Below are 20,608 nucleotides of genomic sequence, written 5' to 3'. Positions count from 1 at the left end.
CATATGTATTTATGTGGAGCAGGGTGTCAAACTCATTCCATAGAAGGCCTAGTGTCTGCAGGTTTTTCCTTTCAATTAAGTCCTAGACAACCAGGTGAGGGGAGTTATTTACCAGTTTGTGACCTTAATTCATCAATCAAGTACAAGGTGTATGTAGTATGTCTATGTTTTGTTAGAGACAGTCCCTACTGTTTCTTGTGATCTCTTGATATTGGATCCAGATTTTTGACTGGAGGTCCCTGCAGAATCTTCTTCCTTATGAAGTCGCCAATACACACACACACACACACACACACACACACACACACACACACACACACACACACACACACACACACACACACACACACACACACACACACACACACACACACACACAGTTAAGAACACATTCTTATTTTCAATGACGGCCTAGGAACAGTGGGTTAACTGACTGTTCAGGGGCAGAACGACAGATTTGTACCTTGTCAGCTCGGGAGTTTGAACTCGCAACCTTCTGGTTACTAGTCCAACGCTCTAACCACTAGGCTACCCTGCCGCCCCAATAATATGGTAGCTACGCTATTTTAAGCACTCAAACACACACACAGATTCATGCAAAGATCATTAACTTTTTCAGTCACTTTAGACACTCAAGCATCCTCACAGACAGAGACTTCCTGTGCTTTTGGGGTTTTATTGTTTTTTTAATTTAGATATTCTTTTTATTTAAAATTAATCCTGTGGTGAATGAGGTAGTATGTTTTTAAGTGTGTGTGTGTGTTTTTGGTTCCCACCTCGAGTGCGTCAATAGGGGTTTGGCAGTTTCTCCTGGGGTCTGAGACGAGAAGTAATACACTTGTTAAAAAACTACAATCAAAAAAACATCTTTCTTTCCCTTCCCTCTCTCTGCCGGTCTTGCTCTTACTGACCAGTTGTCTGGCCTAGCCCTGCCTGCTATGTCCTGGCATAGATACTCTTTCACCCACACACACACTGCACATAGTCACTTACTGTACACACAAACAAGCACACTCTAAAATACACACTTTCACCACTGTCTGGTGTTGTTAAGTGTCCGCATTCAAACTAGACCCACAACAAAACAGGCTCTGACGTCACGAGCCCAGGCTGTTGGCAAGGCGATAGCAGAAATAGGAGCAGCAGCTAACGAGCAGCGGGGTCGTTAGCGGTAATTACCCAGCATGCCTGCGTCTGCGTCTTGTATTCCGGCAGTGGGCCGCCACATCGCTAACGGACGGCGACTTTAAGTCTTTAAAAGCCATTCATTGTTTTCCCAACGCTGAGAACAACACTGTGTGTGTGTGTGTGTGTGTGTGTGTGTGTGTGTGTGTGTGTGTGTGTGTGTGTGTGTGTGTGTGTGTGTGTGTGTGTGTGTGTGTGTGTGTGTGTGTGTGTGTGTGTGTGTGTGTGTGTTAAAGGGACGTCACTGTGTTAAGTTTGGTGTGACCGTGGGAGCTTAATGTGTTTGTATACAGTTTGTCTCAGACTGCACACGTTTGCTGTGTTTCAGCAGGTTAAATACTCATTTTCAGCAGGCTACTTTTTCCACTTCAAATTAACTAAGCTACTTTTCATTTAAAAGATTAAATTCTCTAGGTCGCCGAGCCCTTTCCCGCTATAATTAGACTCCGCCGAGTCCCCAGCAACCGATGTTCCAGTTTTCAGGGGAAATGGAAATAGAGCCTATGACTTGACTTCCGCTTTGGACATTAACAAGGAGACACTCAAACAGTGCTGAAGAGTCCCCCCACCCATCTTGTTAAGACCAGGATTTAGGGGATCTAGTGTCAGCTGTTTCCTTTACTGCTGCTACGTGTTCGGTTATTCTAGAATGAACGATCTGCATCTTCTAGTGATCTATTGATAGGATAGGCACCTGTCAGTCACAATGCCAGCAATGACAGGAAAACGCAATCTGCCAGTTTGCTCTATTCTGTGATGGGAGTAGTACACGGCGTTGTACGAGATCTTCAGTTTCTTGGCAATTTCTCGCATGGAATAGCCTTCATTTCTCAGAACAAGAATAGACTGATGAGATTCAGAAGAATGGTCTTTGTTTCTGGATATTTTGAGCCTGTAATCTAACCCACAAATGCTGATGCTCCAGATACTCAACTAGTCTAAAAAAAGGCCAGTTTTATTGCTTCTTTAATCAGCGTGGCAGTTTTTAGATGTGCTAACATAATTGCAAAAGTGTTTTCTAATGATCAATTAGCCTTTTTAAAATGATAAACTTGGATTAGCTAACACAACGTGCCATTGGAACACAAGCGTGATGGCTGCTGATAATGGCCTATGTAGATATTCCATTAAAAAATCTGCCTTTTCCAGCTACAATAGTCATTTATAACATTAACTGTGTCTACACTGTATTTCAGATCAATTTGATGTTATTTTAATGGACAAAAAAAGTGATTTTCTTTCTATATCAAGCACATTTTTAAGTGACCCCAAACTTTTGAACGTGTGTGTGTGTGTGTGTGTGTTTAATTATTTTTCTTCAATGTGAATCAGATTTTTATTTGGTGTACTCCAGTGGGAATACCTGTTCTACACAATACTACAACACATGTTCCCAGTCTGGGAGGTGAAGTCTTTCAGATGGAGTCCAGACATTAGAATGTATCAGAGGCCACCAATAGAGCTCCTTCTGCAACAAAATGTTGAACCCAGGTGAGCGAACAACCCCGGACCCCCACTGTCTTTCTATCTGGCTGGCTACTAATTGTAATTGTAATTGTAGAAAACACTGGGAACCGTACCGTGTAGCCTATTGCATTCTGCAGTCACCAAAAGCCACAAGCCAATTGCCACAGCTAACCATTGGCCAAAAGAAGGCATGTTAAGGTTCCAAGGTTCTAGGGTAGGGATTGAGAGAAAGATGGGCCTAGAAGGTTTTACAGCCGTGGGTAGCTGGCTGGGCCTGCTGTCAGTGCAGTGTTGACTAACTAAATATATACTGCATGTATTATGTTTTTCTTTGTTTTGGTCTTCGGCATGTTTTTTTGGGGCTCTTTGTGCACGCAACAATTTTCCTGAGGCAAGCTGAAGTTTGGTAGCCGAAGTCTACACCCCCTTCCTCTGTGATTTGTCAACAGTTGGGATTTTTCAATGAACTGTTGCCATTCAACGAGAGACTAGTTTTCATGCACAGATTTTCCCTTGACAAATACTGCACCAAACATCTTGGATGTCAAATTGAGCGACTAAGACCTCCATAGCAAAAACGTCAAAATGAATTACAGATTTCTATTTTGAATAAGTGTATACTTATACTGACTACGGTGTCTCAAGAGGGACAAACTGTACTATTGCCGCTTGTTTCTTCTTTTTCAAGCGAAGGTCTTTTGAGGGAGTATGCGAGGTACAGACGTTCACTTCGCCCAGCTGCGTTCTGATAGGAGCAAACCCAACCTAGTATGGCGATGTTTTAACTAGCACTGGACTGACTAGATTACCATAACAAGCCCTTCACTAGTGGGACCAGGGGGATGCTGGTTAAGGGGCGAGAGAGGGATGAGGGGAGGGGGAGATGGAGGTACGGGGGTGGGGTTCTAGCCTGGAGTCCAGATGGAAGCAGACCCACAGCAGCTGGGGGACTGTCCCTCTCAACACTGGGCGTGTGCTGTGTGGTGTCCTTCTCTGTGGGTGTGTAGGCCTATTTGTCAGCTGGTGTTTGTCCCAGTTGTACTATAAGGCTCTGTCCATCAAATTCTCCTAAACCCCTCCCTATATGTCACTCATCTTAGGAGAGCGTGGGGTGGGGGGTGACTCAATGGGTCTGCTTTGGGCCACAGGGAGGATTGATTCTGGAATGATCTCTCTTCTGTCTCCTTGCATTGACCACTCTCCCTCATGGAATGGAGCAGGCTCTGATAAGGATTATGATGGTCAGGGTACTTACTGGTCAATGAAGAAACACAGCATAGAGAAACATTGTCTGTTGCATGTCTGTTGCAATCTCTTCCCCCTTTATCCCTGTCTGCTACAGTCTCGGGGGTGTTTTCGTGATGTTTGTCTGTGTGTGCATGTCAGTGTGGGGTGGTTCTCAGGCTTGAGCTCGTTAGCACAGCAGATAAAGACTGTTTTTAAAATGAAGGACTGGCATTAGTGACTTGGGCAGATAAACTGTTGAAAGTGCAGATGTTTTATGTGTGTGTGGTGTGATTTTGGTTAGCAGTCTGTCCTTCTAACTCCATTTCAGTTATTTACTTGATATCCATCAAGTTGTTATGGCTCTTGTTTGGGTTTTTAATTTGTTTGAGAAAATATCTCCCATTGGGTCTAATTATATCACTGGACTACATGTGGCTGCACTGAAGGCCTGTAAACAGTCTGTCTTCCCAGGGGGTTGGGGACGAAGGAACGTTACTGTAATGTTACAAATGGTGTCGTATTGTTTAGGCCTTTAACTCAGTGAAAAATGCTGCCATTAAGATGATATTAGAACCAAGAATATACAGTTGAAGTGGGAAGTTTACATACACTTCGGTTGGAGTCATTAAGACTTGTTTTTCAACCACTCCACAAATTTCTTGTTAACAAACTATTGTTTTGGCAAGTCGGTTAGGACATCTACTTTGTGCATGACACAAGTCATTTCTCCAACAATTGTTTAGACAGATTATTTAACTTATTAACACTATCACAATTCGTGGGTCAGAAGTTTACATACACTAACTTGACTGTGCCTTTAAACAGCTTGGAGAATTCCAGAAAATGTCATGGCTTTAGAAGCTTCTGGTAGGCAAATTGACATCATTTGAGTCAATTGGAGGTGTACCTGTGGGTGTATTTCAAGGCTACCTTCAAACTCAGTGCCTCTTTGCTTGATATCATGGGAAAATCAAAAGAAATCAGCCAAGAAGTTTTTTTGTTGACTTCGACAAGTCTGGTTCATCCTTGGAAGCAATTTCCAAATGCCTGAAGGTATCACGTTCATCTGTACAAACAATATTACAAAAGTATTAACACCATGGGACCACGCAGCCGTCATACCGCTCAGGAAGGAGACCGGTTCTGTCTCAGAGATGAACGTACTTTGTGGCGAAAAGTGCAAATCAATCCCAGAACAACAGCAAAGGACCTTGTGAAGACGCTGGAAGAAACGGGTACCAAAGTATCTACATCCACAGTAAAATATCGACAACCTGAAAGGCCACTCACAGCAAGGAAGAAGCCACTGCTATAAAACCACCTTTAAAAAATCGGTTTGCAACTGCACATGGGGACAAAGATCGTACGTTTTGGAGAAATGTCTTCTAGTCTGATGAAACAAAAATAGAACTGTTTGGCCATAATGACCATCGATATGTTACGAGGAAAAAGGGGGAGGCTTGCAAACTGAAGAACACCATCCCAACCGTGAAGCACGGGGCTGGCAGGATCATGTTGTGGGGGTGCTTTTCTGCATGAGGGACTGGTGCACTTCACAAAATAGATGGCATCATGAGGATGGAAAATGATGTCGCTATATTGAAGCAACATCTCAAGACATCAATCAGGAAGTTAAAGCTTGGTTGCAAATGGTTCTTCCAAATGGACAATGACCCCAAGCACACTTCCACAGTTGTGGCAAAATGGCTTAAGGACAAGAAAGTCAAGGTAATGGAGTGGCCATCACAAAGCCCTGACCTCAATCCTATAGAAAATGTGTAGGCAGAACTGAAAAGGCATTTGTGAGCAAGGAGGCCTACAAACCTGACACCGTTACACCAGCTCTGTCAGGAGGAATGGGCCAAAATTCACCCAACTTATTGTGGGAAGCTTGTGGAAGACTACCTGAAATGTTTGCCCCAAGTTAAACAATTTAAACGCAATGCTACCAAATACTAATTGAGTGTATGTAAACTTCTGATCCACTGGGAATGTGATGAAATAAATTAAAGCTGAAATAAATCATTCTCTTTTATTATTATTATTCTGACATTTCACATTCTTAAAATAAAGTGGTGATCCTAACTGACCTAAGACGAGGGACTTTTACTAGTATTAAATGTCAGGAATTGTGAAAAACTGAGTTTAAATATATTTGGCTACGGTGTATGTAAACTTCAGACTTCAGCTGTAACTGTTTGTATTGCCTGCCCGTTTTCCTCTTAAAATTGAATTAGGACTCCTGCATCTACGAAGACCTGAATTACAGCACTTTGCCTTGCAGGTGTTTTTACTCAGGTAGAATCAGCAAGGCACTGTAGTTAACCTGTTAATGGATTCTACACCAACACGGTAGATTATACTGTCATTGAAGGGTTATAGTGGTGTAATGAAGATGGTAAAGTGTTACGAGCGTTCCTTTAGGAACCAGCCACTCTCAACCCCAGGGAAAAGGGCTGCAGTGTGGCTCACATTCAAATGCGTCATTCACTGCTACAGCGTGGGAACGGCCACTGTGGTGTGTGTGTTTGTACAGCCTTCATAATGTAGTGTATTTTAAAGTGCGTAGTGCTTTACACGAGCCTCGTAACCCTGTGGATATTACCTCAGAAGCCCCGGCTGACGTCTCCACCATGGCCAAGTTTGGGATCTTCACCTGTCCGTAATGCTTAGACACGAGACAGATTTACACAAAGATGCACACATACAAAAGTAGATGGAGAGACACACACACACACACACACACACAGCCCGACCGCTTCCAAAAAGGGCTCCAATTTAAAAGGCTAAAAGACTATAATGAATCGCTTCAGTTAATTATTTGTCTGTAATTAAAAAAGTGCAAATTAATTCAGCTCTCGTTAGAACACGACAGAAACCAGAGTTTGCGCTGATCTCCTTTCCCCGTCTCACCCCACCTCACCCTCTTTCCTTGACGTAGAGGAGACAAGGAAAGGAAACCTCTAGGGTATTGAGATTCTTTCTCTCCTTGAAGGAGAGGAAACAAGGAAAGGGTATATCTTTGTCCCCAGCCTCCCACATAGATTTAGTGACTATCTCTCACCATGTTAGACTAAGAATGGCTTTGTCTGGCCCCTCTCTCTAACGGTCATTAATACCAATGCCAGCTCACCGTGGTTGAACTGTGGTCAGGCTAGTTCGACTGGGTCTCTGAGTTTTATGTTGGCCAACCATAACTTGTCCCTGGAACATGATAAGAGGGACTCTAGCATGCCCTTTCCCAAGGGAATTGTTTCTCAGAGATCAGAGGCACAGCTATCCTGGTCTCTGTCTTTGCCACTCACTCCCACTACCTTACTATACATTTTCTCTCCCCCCTAGTTTATCCCTCTCTCTGTTTCTCACCCTCTTTCTCTCTCTGGGCATATGTACGTCAGCTAGCCCTGGGGGGCAATGCGTTGCGTTTATAACAATGCAGGAGTGTCATTTTCCTGTGAAATGGATAGGACAGGGCAGGGCATGGTGACGTTCCCAACGTGTTCCCCAATGCCCCCACAGCCTCATTAGGATTCCTGTTTAATCCGTCTCTGACAGGACCGACCGGACCACGGGACGCCCCTATACACACACACACACACACACACACACACACACACACACACACACACACACACACACACACACACACACACATATATATTTGCAAGAAGACACACTCTCTCCCCTTCTCTGTTATGCTAATGATGTTATTCTTCTTCCTGCACCGTTCATCATCCCTCTGTCACTACTTCTAGAAATCCACTACAGATCAGAGGAGCTTATTATGGGTGATTAGTTCATCTGAGAGGGGGAGGGAGGGAAGGAGTAGACAAAGTATTCCGCTGCTCTCTCTCTCTCCCCCTAATCTCTTGTTCTCATATTTCTCTTTCTTTCCTTCCATCTCTGTTTTTCCTCTGCCCCCCACTCTCCTTTCTCTGCCATATCTCCTCTCCCCTCTGCTATTTCTTCCCTCTCTCCTCTCCCCTCTGCTATTTCTTCCCTCTCTCCTCTCCCCTCTGCTATTTCTTCCCTCTCTCCTCTCTCTCCTGCTCTCTTTATCTCCCCCTCTCCATGTGTAGAGATGTATATTGATCAGCATGTTGACTGTGATATCAATAGTCTTCTCTTTAGTGATCCTGTCCCCAGTCTAATGAACCAGTGGAAGTTTACAATGCTGCTTGGCTTTGGTTCTGTCAGCTTTATATTGGCCTTATTAGTGTGACTGTTGATGGCTGTATTCATGGTGATTGGATTCAGAAAATCTCTATTCTCTTGATTGCTCAGTCTCTCTCTAAGATAGAGCCTTCTCTCAATGTGTTATGTAAGACCTGTGTGTAAGTTGACTGTGTGTTGTGCACCATAGTCAGCTGCTGCGGTATGGACTGGGTTCATTATGTGGCCTGACAGGCTGTCACTGCTGCAGCGCGCGCACAGACAGACGGCTAATTATCAGTCCGAGAGAGGGTAGTAAGAGTGGGATAGCTGGGGTAATGTATACATACCATTACCCTAAGGACAACAGCATTACAGGGAACAGTACAGTCAACTCAGTGACTGTGTACATCAGTCACTCTTTCCATAAAGAACCCCCCCCTCACTCTCCCATCTCTGCTCCTGCCCCCTAAACACATTAAGCCTCTGCTCCCCACTCTCCTCTTCTCTGCCATCTCTCCACTCCCCCTCTGCTATTTTCTCTCTCTCTCCTCTCCTCCACTCTCCTCTCCTCTCCTTCTGGTTGTGTAGTTTCATCTATCCCCCCCTTCTCTCTCCTGTCCTCTCCTTAACTCTCTCCTCTCCTCCTCTCCTTCTGGTTGTGTAGTTTCATCTATTTTCTCTCCTCTCCCCCACTCTGTCCTCTCCCCCACTCTGTCCTCTCCCCCACTCTGTCCTTTCCTCCACTCTGTCCTCTCTTTCCTTTCCTCCACTCTGTCCTTTCCTCCACTCTGTCCTCTACCCCACTCTGTCCTCTCCCCCACTCTGTCCTTTCCTCCACTCTGTCCTCTCGTCCTCTCTTTCCTTTCCTCCACTCTGTCCTTTCCTCCACTCTGTCCTCTCACTCCTCTACTCTCCTCTTCTTCTAGTTGTGTAGTTTCATCTATTTTCCCCCTCTTTCTCCTCTCCTCCACTCTGTCCTCTTCTTCTAGTTGTGTAGTTTCATCTATTTTCCCCCTCTTTCTCCTCTCCTCCACTCTGTCCTCTTCTTCTAGTTGTGTAGTTTCAGCTATTTTCTCTCCCTCCTAATTCCTCTTTAATTATTAACAACAACATGATTAGGCCTTCACCATCAAGAGGCCTTTCATTAGAGCTACACAGCACCCTGAAGACTGATTTCACACACACACACACACACACACACACACACACACACACACACACACACACACACACATATTACCAAGACTGTTGATACACTCCTCTAACAGTGTCGCCTGGCGTAGTGCTCCTTTGGTGTTGTGAGATGCAGTGTAGGGGACACTGTCCTGTCCACTTACCACGCACAGCATGATGATGGTGCTTTTCATTTGTTTACCTATCACTAGGATTACAGTATGGAAGAGTTGTGCTCGTTGAATACTTACAGCTACCAACAATTTGCTTGCCTGCCTGTGTTCGTGCGCACAGATGTATGTTTAGGGGTTAATCAATGGTATATTAAGGGGCCGGGCTGTGGCAGATGAGATTTGGGAGCGAGGGTTCCGCCTCTGTTTTTAACAGTTTTATTTCTGTGTTAATCTATCTGGCACGTTTCTGGTCATCTATCTGTGTCATCAGGACCCGTTGGGGGGTGGAGAGGTCCTTGCTAAAACATGGAACGCTCCTTAAGCCATCAGGCACTGGGAGGGATGGGGGAGTGTGTGTGTGTGTGTGAGGCCTAATTGAACATGATAAAGTGTAAAGTTAATTACCCCTCACGGCTGTCACTGATACCCCCGGGGGGGTGTTTCTATTCTAGGGGGGTAGCCTCAGGCACAGCTGTTGGCCTGGTTTTGATGGTGGGGTATAGTTGTGTGTGTGTGAAGGAGAAAGGGGTGGCGTAAGGAGGATGGAGGCCCATGGGGGTCGTGTGCAGGATGATGGGGACAATCGGCTTTTAAAGACTCCCCCGTCCCTCTGGTCTGCCGCTCTCAACACTCCTGTCCTATCAAGACACACACACCCCATTCCCAGAGCAGAAATGATTGTGATGTCTCTACAAATGAACTATCACTGAGCTCCTCCATAGACCAAACAAAATAATCTTACTGCTATTGAGGAGTCGTGTACTTGTCCTGAGAGAGCTTTCTGGCAACAATGTCATGAGACTGACATTATGTTTTTGGGATTAAATAAGGCTGTCATTGGTGAACCATCTAGCAATGTATCTCGATGGCTGTTCATGTGCACATTATTTCCTGAGCCAAGCCCAAGTTCGGACACCCCTTTGTCGGCGATCGGTCAACTAGGGGTGGGAGGTAGCCTAGTGGTTAGAGCGTTTGACTAGTAACCGAAAGGTAGCAAGATCAAATCCCGAGCTGACATGGTAAAAATGTGTCGTTCTGCCCCTGAACAAGGCAGTTAACCCACTGTTCCTAGACCAGTTAACCCACTGTTCCTAGGCTGTCATCGAAAATAAGACTATGTTCTTAACTGACTTGCCTAGTTAAATAATAATAATTAGAACAGTAGGGATTCTTCAATTAAGTTGTCATTCAGCGAGAGACGACTTGTTTTCATGCAAATTTTTTCACTTGAGAAATAGTGCACAAAACATCTTAGTTACATGTAAAATTGCACGACTAAGACTGACTCAACATCAACATTAATTAGCATAGCGCTTGATGGTTTTTGCGACTGCACTTGAAACTTTCAAAGTTCTCAATTTTCCAGATTGACTGACCTTCTTGACATAATATGGACTTGGTCATTTACCACCTCTACCGTGTAACAACACAACGGAAAACGCATTAAGAAGGAAAGAAATTCCATATTTGCTTTTAACAAGGCATACCTGTTAATTGAAATGCATTCTAGGTGACTACCTCATGAAGCTGGTTGAGAGAATGCCAGAGGTGTGCAAAGCTGTCATAAAGGCAAAAGGTGGCTACTTTGAAGTATCTCAAATATATTGAATTAGTTTAGCACTTTTTTTGGTTACTTAATGATTGCATACATGTTATTTCATCATTTTGATGTCTTCATTATTATTCTACAATGTGGAAAAGGGTAGAAATATAGAAAAACCCTTGAATGACTAGGTGTGTCCAAAAGTTTTACTGGTACTGTGTGTGTGCTGGTACACACACCCACACGCCGGTCTCCGACATTGCTCATCCTAATATTTCTATATTTCTTAATGACATTATTGAACTTATTTTCCTGACACCACACTCCGAGGGCCCTCACCTCCTCCCTGTAGGCCGTCTTGTCGTTGTTGGTAATCAAGCCTACCTCTGTTGTGTCGTCCGCAAACTTGATAATTGAGTTGGAGGCGTGCGTGGCCACACAGTCGTGGGTGAACAGGGAGTACAGGAGAGGGCTCAGAACGCACCCTTGTGGGGCCCCAGTGTTGAGGATCAGCGGGGAGGAGATGTTGTTGCCTACCCTCACCACCTGGGGGCGGCCCGTCAGGAAGTCCAGTACCCAGTTACACAGGGCGGGGTCGAGACCCAGGGTCTTGAGCTTGATGACGAGCTTGGAGGGTACTATGGTGTTGAATGCCGAGCTGTAGTCGATGAACAGCATTCTCACATAGGTATTCCTCTTGTCCAGATAGCTTAGGGCAGTGTGGTTGAGATAGCATCGTCTGTGGACCTATTTGGGCGGTAAGCAAATTGGAGTGGGTCTAGGGTGTCAGGTAGGGTGGAGGTGATATGGTCCTTGACTAGTCTCTCAAAGCACTTCATGATGACGGAAGTGAGTGCTACGGGGCGGTAGTCGTTTAGCTCAGTTACCTTAGCTTTCTTGGGAACAGGAACAATGGTGGCCCTCTTGAAGCATGTGGGAATAGCAGACTGGTATAGGGATTGATTGAATATGTCCGTAAACACACCGGCCAGCTGGTCTGCGCATGCTCTGAGGGCGCGGCTGGGGATGCCGCCTGGGCCTGCAGCCTTGCGAGGGTTAACACGTTTAAATGTTTTACTCACCTCGGCTGCAGTGAAGGAGAGACCGCATGTTTTTGTTGCAGGCCGTGTCAGTGGCACTGTATTGTCCTCAAAGCGGGCAAAAAGGTTATTTCGTCTGCCTGGGAGCAAGACATCCTGGTCCATGACGGGGCTGGATTTCTTCCTGTAGTCCGTGATTGACTGTAGACCCTGCCATATGCCTCTTGTGTCTGAGCCGTTGAATTGAGATTCTACTTTGTCTCTGTACTGACGCTTAGCTTGTTTGATAGCCTTGCGGAGGGAATAGCTGCACTGTTTGTATTCGGTCATGTTACCAGACACCTTGCCCTGATTAAAAGCAGTGGTTCGCGCTTTCAGTTTCACGCGAATGCTGCCATCAATCCACGGTTTCTGGTTAGGGAATGTTTTCATCGTTGCTATGGGAACGACATCTTCAACTCACGTTCTAATGAACTCGCACACCGAATCAGCGTATTCGTCAATGTTGTTATCTGACGCAATACGAAACATATCCCAGTCCACGTGATGGAAGCAGTCTTGGAGTGTGGAGTCAGCTTGGTCGGACCAGCGTTGGAGCCTCTTGTTTTAGTTTCTGTCTGTAGGCAGGGATCAACAAAATGGAGTCGTGGTCAGCTTTTCCGAAAGGGTGGAGGGGCAGGGCCTTATATGCGTCGCGGAAGTTAGAGTAACAATGATCCAAGGTTTTTCCACCCCTGGTTGTGCAATCGATATGCTGATAAAATTTAGGGAGTCTTGTTTTCAGATTAGCCTTGTTAAAATCCCCAGCTACAATGAATGCAGCCTCCGGATAAATGGTTTCCAGTGCAAAGAGTTAAATAAAGTTTTGTTCAGAGCCATCGATGTGTCTGCTTGGGGGGGGGATATATACGGCTGTGATTATAATCGAAGAGAATTCTCTTGGTAGATAATGCGGTCTCCATTTGATTGTGAGGAATTCTAAATCAGGTGAACAGAAGGATTTGAGTTCCTGTATGTTTCTTTCATCACACCATGTCTCGTTAGTCATGAGGCACACGCCCCCGCCCCTCTTCTTACCAGAAAGGTGTTTGTTTCTGTCGGCGCGATGCGTGGAGAAACCCGTTGGCTGCACCGCCTCGGATAGCGTCTCTCCAGTGAGCCATGTTTCCGTGAAGCACAGAACGTTACAGTCTCTGATGTCCCTCTGGAATGCTACCCTTGCTCGGATTTCATCAACCTTGTTGTCAAGAGACTGGACATTGGCAAGAAGAATGCTAGGGAGTGGTGCACGGTGTGCCCATCTCCGGAGTCTGACCAGAAGACCGCCTCGTTTCCCTCTTTTTCTGAGTCTTTTTTTTGGGTCGCTGCATGCGATCCATTCCGTTGTCCTGTTTGTAAGGCAGAACACAGGATCCGCGTCGCGAAAAACATATTCTTGGTCGTACTGATGGTGAGTTGACGCTGATCTTATATTCAGTAGTTCTACTCGACTGTATGTAATGAAACCTAAGATGACCTGGGGTACTAATGTAAGAAATAACACGTAAAAAAACAAAAAACTGCATAGTTTCCTTGGAACGCGAAGCGAGGCGGCCATCTCTGTCGGCGCCGGAAGATGTAACTGCACTGTTGAGGATAGGAACACAAGAATTTCGCTACACCCGCAATAACATCTGATAAATATGTGTCCAGTAACATCTAATAAATATGTGTATGCGACCAATAACATCTGATAAATATGTGTATGTAATAACGTGATAAATATGTGTATGTAATAACGTGATAAATATGTGTATGTAATAACGTGATAAATATGTGTATGTAATAACATGTGATAAATATGTGTATGTAATAACATGTGATAAATATGTGTATGTAATAACATGTGATAAATATGTGTATGTAATAACATGTGATAAATATGTGTATGTAATAACATGTGATAAATATGTGTATGTAATAACATGTGATAAATATGTGTGTGTCCAATAACATGTGATAAATATGTGTGTGTCCAATAACATGTGATAAATATGTGTGTGTCCAATAACATGTGATAAATATGTGTATGTAATAACATGTGATAAATATGTGTATGTAATAACATGTGATAAATATGTAATAACATGTGATAAATATGTAATAACATGTGATAAATATGTGTATGTAATAACATGTGATAAATATGTGTCCGTAATAACATGTGATAAATATGTGTCCGTAATAACATGTGATAAATATGTGTCTGTAATAACATGTGATAAATATGTGTATGTAATAACATGTGATAAATATGTGTATGTAATAACATGTGGACCAATAACATGTGATAAATATGAATGTATGCACACATGACTGTAAAATATGTGTATGTAATAACATGTTAAATATGGATAAAACATGTCTAAATATGTGTATGTAATAACATATAATATGTAATAACATATAAATTTATATTTATATTTATTTAATAACATGTGATAAATATGTGTCCGTAATAACATGTGATAAATATGTGTCCGTAATAACATGTGATAAATATGTGTATGTAATAACATGTGATAAATATGTGTATGTAATAACATCTGATAAATATGTGTATGCGACCGATGGAATTTGATTTGATCTGTAATGACGTCATTCAAGGCAAGATGGCCAATCAGAGCCCAGTATTCACACACATTTAGGAACTAAATCATCTTTGGGAGAGATGTGTGAGACTGACTGAAAGTTTTGCTGTCAATCAGCTTTGAAATCAGCCTATTTTGATTTATGGTTCTGCATGTTATCACAAACAAAGTACTCAGGTAATGATTTGATGTTAGCTTCAGCTGTAAGCTAGCAAGGAAAGTTAGCTGGAAGCTACCAGTATCATCTTTCAATGTGAAGTGTTCTAGTCTGTATGGGCATTGTTTTGCGAACAGTAATTAAGTTTCAGCATTTCTATATGCCGTATCGCAATTTCAAGTGTGTTAACGTCTGTGTGGAATGATTGGAGCAGGCACGCTCATGCTATAAGTGGACATCGGCTGCTCTGATGGACATCCTCCGTGAGACAGAAGTACCGAAAGTAAAAAATAAATTCCACTACTGGACTGCTTTTCATGTTCTAGTATCTAAAGAGTACAGATGTTTCAGTATATCTTTCAACACTAGTGTGTAGTGACCATGTACTTACTGTCTGTTGTAGGTGTGGGAGCAGCCAGCTTGGCTAAGCTAACCTTCATGGTAGGAGGGGTTGAGGAGGAGTACACTGCAGCACAGGAACTCCTCACCTGTATGGGAGCTAACGTAGTGTACTGCGGACAGGTCGGCACAGGACAGGTAACTAACACACTCTAGTGTACTTACAAGTTTGCATACAAATGTACCATTTTCATACACTCAAACACTATTGTTCACTTGGTCACTCTCACAGAAACATATTTGAATAATTCAGCTTTTTTGTCTCACAGGCAGCGAAGATCTGTAACAACATGCTGTTAGCGATTGGGATGATCGGGACTGCAGAGACCATGAACCTCGGAATCAGGTAGAGTCCACTAGTTAGCCAGCCTAGATCTGTTGGAGTCACTTCTATTCACCTTCAGTGTCTCACTGTGATGTACCTGACCATGTCTTTACTAGGTCACCAACTGGACCTGTGTGCTGGATATTTTACTGTTGATTTTGCTTTCTGTGTTTTTGAGATGGGGGCAAAGAGACCGAGGAGGATAGTTGGTGGGGGGGTCTGAGGGGGTCAGACCATTCAGTCTCAGACCTGTCAGGGGTAGCAAGAGACTGATGAGGGGGTCAGACCACCCAGTCCCAGACCTGTCAGGGGTAGCAAGAGACTGATGAGGGGGTCAGACCACCCAGTCCCAGACCTGTCAGGGGTAGCAAGAGACTGATGAGGGGGTCAGACCATTCAGTCTCAGACCTGTCAGGGGTAGCAAGAGACTGATGAAGGGGTCAGACCACCCAGTCTCAGACCTGTCAGGGGTAGCAAGAGAGTAAGGAGGGGGTAGAGACTCTCATTTACATCCACTGGTTGAGCTCTTAATGCAGCCTAGGCACAACCAGCTGCTGCTTACAAACTACTTATCCCAGCATGCACTGTTCCCAGCCCTGACAAACCAGCCCTGCTTATAAACTACATATCCCTGACACTGCCTCAGTGGATAAGACTGTAAAACTACATTCCCCATCCCACTGCCCTGCTATTGCTGCTGCTGTTATTTGGGTTGTAAAGGATCCATCCATTTCCCTCTCTGGTGTGTCTAGCCTCAAGTCAAGCAGTGTGTGTTTGTGTGACGGTGTATTTTCTCTGTGTTAGTTGTATGTGCTCATGTATACACGGTCATATGATTAGTGAACCCAGTACTGTATCAAATGTGTGTGCTGTATTTGCCTCTGGTGCATTGTGTACGTACAACGTGTGTGTGTGTGTGTGTGTGTGTGTGTACTTGTGTCCTGTGTGTTTGTAGTGCAGCTGTATTAGATCAGCTGATTTGTCTGTGTGGCGACGGAGGGGCATAAATCCCCACACTAGGCCTCTGAAATATGGAGGCATTAAAAGAGCAACACAGATTTACACCCCACACCACTGTTCCCGCTACACACAAAGCTTTCCACACACACACACACACACACACACACACACACACACACACACACACACACACACACACACACACACACACACACACACACACACACACACACACACACACACACACACACACACCTACACACACCTACACACACACACACACACACACACACACACCTACACACACACACACACCTACACACACACACACACCTACACACACACACACTACACACACACCACACACACACACACACCTACACACACATACACACCTACCCTCACACCCACACACATACACACCTACCCTCACACATACACACCTACCCACACACACATACACACCTACCCACACACACATACACACCTACCCCTACACACATACACACCTACCCCTACACACCTACCCCTACACACCTACCCCTACACACCTACCCCTACACACCTACCCCTACACACCTACCCCACACACATACACACCTACCCCTACACACATACACACCTACCCCTACACACATGCACATCTACCCACACACACATACACACCTACCCCTAGACACATACACACCTACCCACACACACATACACACCTACCCCTAGACACATACACACCTACCCCATGACACATACACACCTACCCACACACACATACACACCTAACCCTACACACCTACCCCTACACACATACACACCTACCCCTACACACATACACACCTACCCCTACACACATACACACCTACACCCACACACATACACACCTACCCATACACACCTACCCACACACATACACACCTACCCACACACATACACACCTACCCACACACATACACACCTACCCACATGCACATGCAGACTACAAACACGTGTTTTTGGAGTACACACGGACACAGACAGACACCGAGACACACATGCTCAGAGCCAATTTAAAGGAAAACAGTAATAACATTTTATCATGCTGGAGTAGGGCCTGCTAGAGCTGCCCTTTCCAATACCTGTCCACGCACACACACACGTACACACACCCACACGCGCGCACGCTGCCTGTCCCATCCACACAGCTAATTTGTTGATTTCAGATGGAAGGTTGGGCCCGTCTCTGACAGAGCATGACGTTCCCTTAGATCAGAGAATGGCCCTGAATTACAATTATAACAACACAAACATTACCTTTGTCATAGTCTCTGTTTTTTCCCTCTCAGGTTTTCTTTCTCTCTCCCTATGTTTCCCTTTCTCTTTATATATATCTGTAACATTTATTTTCTATCCATTTCTTTCTCTTGTGCACTCTTTCCATCCCCCACTCCCTCTGGTCTGTTTCTTCTCTGGCTCCTATCTAACAGTCTGTCTGAGGAGCAGCCCTGCTTTTAATGAGGATGCTGGAGAGGAGGCATAAATACATATACAGTTACATTCTCTCTCTGTGTGTGTGTGTGTGTGTGTGTGTGTGTGTGTGTGTGTGTGTGTGTGTGTGTGTGTGTGTGTGTGTGTGTGTGTGTGTGTGTGTGTGTGTGTGTGTGGAGAGCATATGTTCAAGAGAGATTAAAGATGGACTTGTTACCTGTCTAATAATAAATGTTGAGCGTGCGTCCTCTCCTGTGGTTTAGAGAAGAAATTAAAGCTAATGGTAATGAACCAGACAGTTAATATCATCAATTACCTCCACCTGCTGCACATGACACAACAACAAGCCCCCCTTCTAGCGTTTTACCTTTGTCTCAACTGTTTTCTTTTTCATAGCTATAGCATTTGTTTCGCTTTTAACTGTGATGGCATTGCTCTGCCGTGTGTGTGTGTGTGTGTGTGTGTGTGTGTGTGTGTGTGTGTGTGTGTGTGTGTGTGTGTCAATCCTGTTAAAGGGTGACATGTCCTCTTCTCCATGAAAATTGACAGCACCGTTAAAGAACAACACTGGCATTAAGGCTACTAAGGACTGTGATAGGAAAGGCAGGGGGGCTCATGGCTACTAACCAGGACTGTGATAGGAAAGGCAAGGGGGCTCATGGCTAATAACCAGGACTGTGATGGGAAAGGCAGGGGGGGCTCATGGCTAATAACCAGGACTGTGACAGGAAAGGCAGGGGGCTCATGGCTAATAACCAGGACTGTAATAGGGAGGGGGCTCATGGCTACTAACCACGACTGTGATAGGAAAGGCAGGGGGGCTCATGGCTACTAACCAGGACTGTGATAGGAAAGGCAGGGGGCTCATGGCTAATAACCAGGACTGTGATAGGAAAGGCAGGGGGGCTCATGGCTAATAACCAGGACTGTGATAGGGAGGGGGATCATGGCTAATAACCAGGACTGTGATAGGGAGGGGGATAATGGCTAATAACCAGGACTGTGATAGGAAAGGCAGGGGGGCTCATGGCTAATAACCAGGACTGTGATAGGAAAGGCAGGGGGCTCATGGCTAATAACCAGGACTGTGATAGGAAAGGCAGGGGGCTCATGGCTAATAACCAGGACTGATAGGGAGGGGGCTCATGGCTACTAACCACAACTGTGATAGGAAAGGCAGGGGGGCTCATGGCTAATAACCAGGACTGTGATAGGAAAAGCATGGGGGCTCATGGCTAATAACCAGGACTGTGATAGGGAGGGGGATCATGGCTAATAACCAGGACTGTGATAGGAAAGGCATGGGGGCTCATGGCTAATAACCAGGACTGATAGGGAGGGGGCTCATGGCTACTAACCACAACTGTGATAGGAAAGGCAGGGGGGCTCATGGCTAATAACCAGGACTGTGATAGGAAAAGCATGGGGGCTCATGGCTAATAACCAGGACTGTGATAGGGAGGGGGCTCATGGCTACTAACCAGGACTGTGATAGGAAAGGCAGGGGGGCTCATGGCTAATAACCAGGACTGTGATAGGAAAGGCAGGGGGGCTCATGGCTAATAACCAGGACTGTGATAGGAAAGGCAGGGGGGCTCATGGCTAATAACCAGGACTGTGATAGGAAAGGCAGGGGGGCTCATGGCTAATAACCAGGACTGTGATAGGGAGGGCTCATGGCTAATAACCAGGACTGTGATAGGAAAGGCAGGGGGGCTCATGGCTAATAACCAGGACTGTGATAGGAAAGGCAAGGGGGCTCATGGCTACTAACCAGGACTGTGATAGGAAAGGCAGGGGGGCTCATGGCTACTAACCACGACTGTGATGGGGAAGGCAGGGGGGCTCATGGCTAATAACCAGGACTGTGATGGGAAAGGCAGGGGGGCTCATGGCTAATAACCAGGACTGTGACAGGAAAGGCAGGGGGGCTCATGGCTAATAACCAGGACTGTGATAGGAAAGGCAGGGGGGCTCATGGCTACTAACCAGGACTGTGATAGGAAAGGCAGGGGGGCTCATGGCTAATAACCAGGACTGTGATAGGGAGGGGGCTCATGGCTAATAACCAGGACTGTGATAGGAAAGGCAGGGGGGCTCATGGCTAATAACCAGGACTGTGATAGGAAAGGCAAGGGGGCTCATGGCTACTAACCAGGACTGTGATAGGAAAGGCAGGGGGGCTCATGGCTACTAACCACGACTGTGATGGGGAAGGCATGGGTGCTCATGGCTAATAACCAGGACTGTGATGGGAAAGGCAAGGGGGGTCATGGCTAATAACCAGGACTGTGATGGGAAAGGCAGGGGGGGTCATGGCTAATAACCAGGACTGTGATAGGAAAGGCAGGGGGGCTCATGGCTAATAACCACGACTGTGATAGGAAAGGCAGGGGGGGCTCATGGCTAATAACCACGACTGTGATAGGAAAGGCAGGGGGGCTCATGGCTAATAACCACGACTGTGATAGGAAAGGCAGGGGGGCTCATGGCTAATAACCAGGACTGTGATAGGGAGGGGGCTCATGGCTACTAACCACGACTGTGATAGGAAAGGCAGGGGGGCTCATGGCTACTAACCACGACTGTGATAGGAAAGGCAGGGGGGCTCATGGCTAATAACCACGACTGTGATAGGAAAGGCAGGGGGCTCATGGCTAATAACCAGGACTGTGATAGGGAGGGGGCTCATGGCTACTAACCACGACTGTGA

The 20,608-nt window shown here is 45.4% G+C and overlaps 1 protein-coding gene across 2 annotated transcripts in view; it reads left to right on the top strand.

Moving 5' to 3' along the window:
• The window catches only part of LOC118377837 (3-hydroxyisobutyrate dehydrogenase, mitochondrial-like), a 49,532-nt gene that overhangs the window by 12,895 nt on the left and 16,029 nt on the right, over positions 1-20,608 (top strand). For both annotated transcript variants that reach the window (XR_008070523.1, XM_052469757.1), the window contains exons 5-6: positions 15,154-15,287; positions 15,419-15,495. Coding sequence is in view for 1 of the 2 variants with exons in the window: in XM_052469757.1 (XP_052325717.1) it covers positions 15,154-15,287; positions 15,419-15,495 (211 nt within the window). In the remaining variant the exon portion in view is untranslated. The remainder of the gene's footprint in view (positions 1-15,153; positions 15,288-15,418; positions 15,496-20,608) is intronic.

The sequence above is a fragment of the Oncorhynchus keta genome, chromosome 19 (assembly GCF_023373465.1).
Source record: "Oncorhynchus keta strain PuntledgeMale-10-30-2019 chromosome 19, Oket_V2, whole genome shotgun sequence".
Taxonomy (NCBI): Eukaryota; Metazoa; Chordata; class Actinopteri; order Salmoniformes; family Salmonidae; genus Oncorhynchus; species Oncorhynchus keta.
Note: the sequence above shows the minus strand (reverse complement) of the source record. Positions and strands in the feature narration are given on the sequence as shown.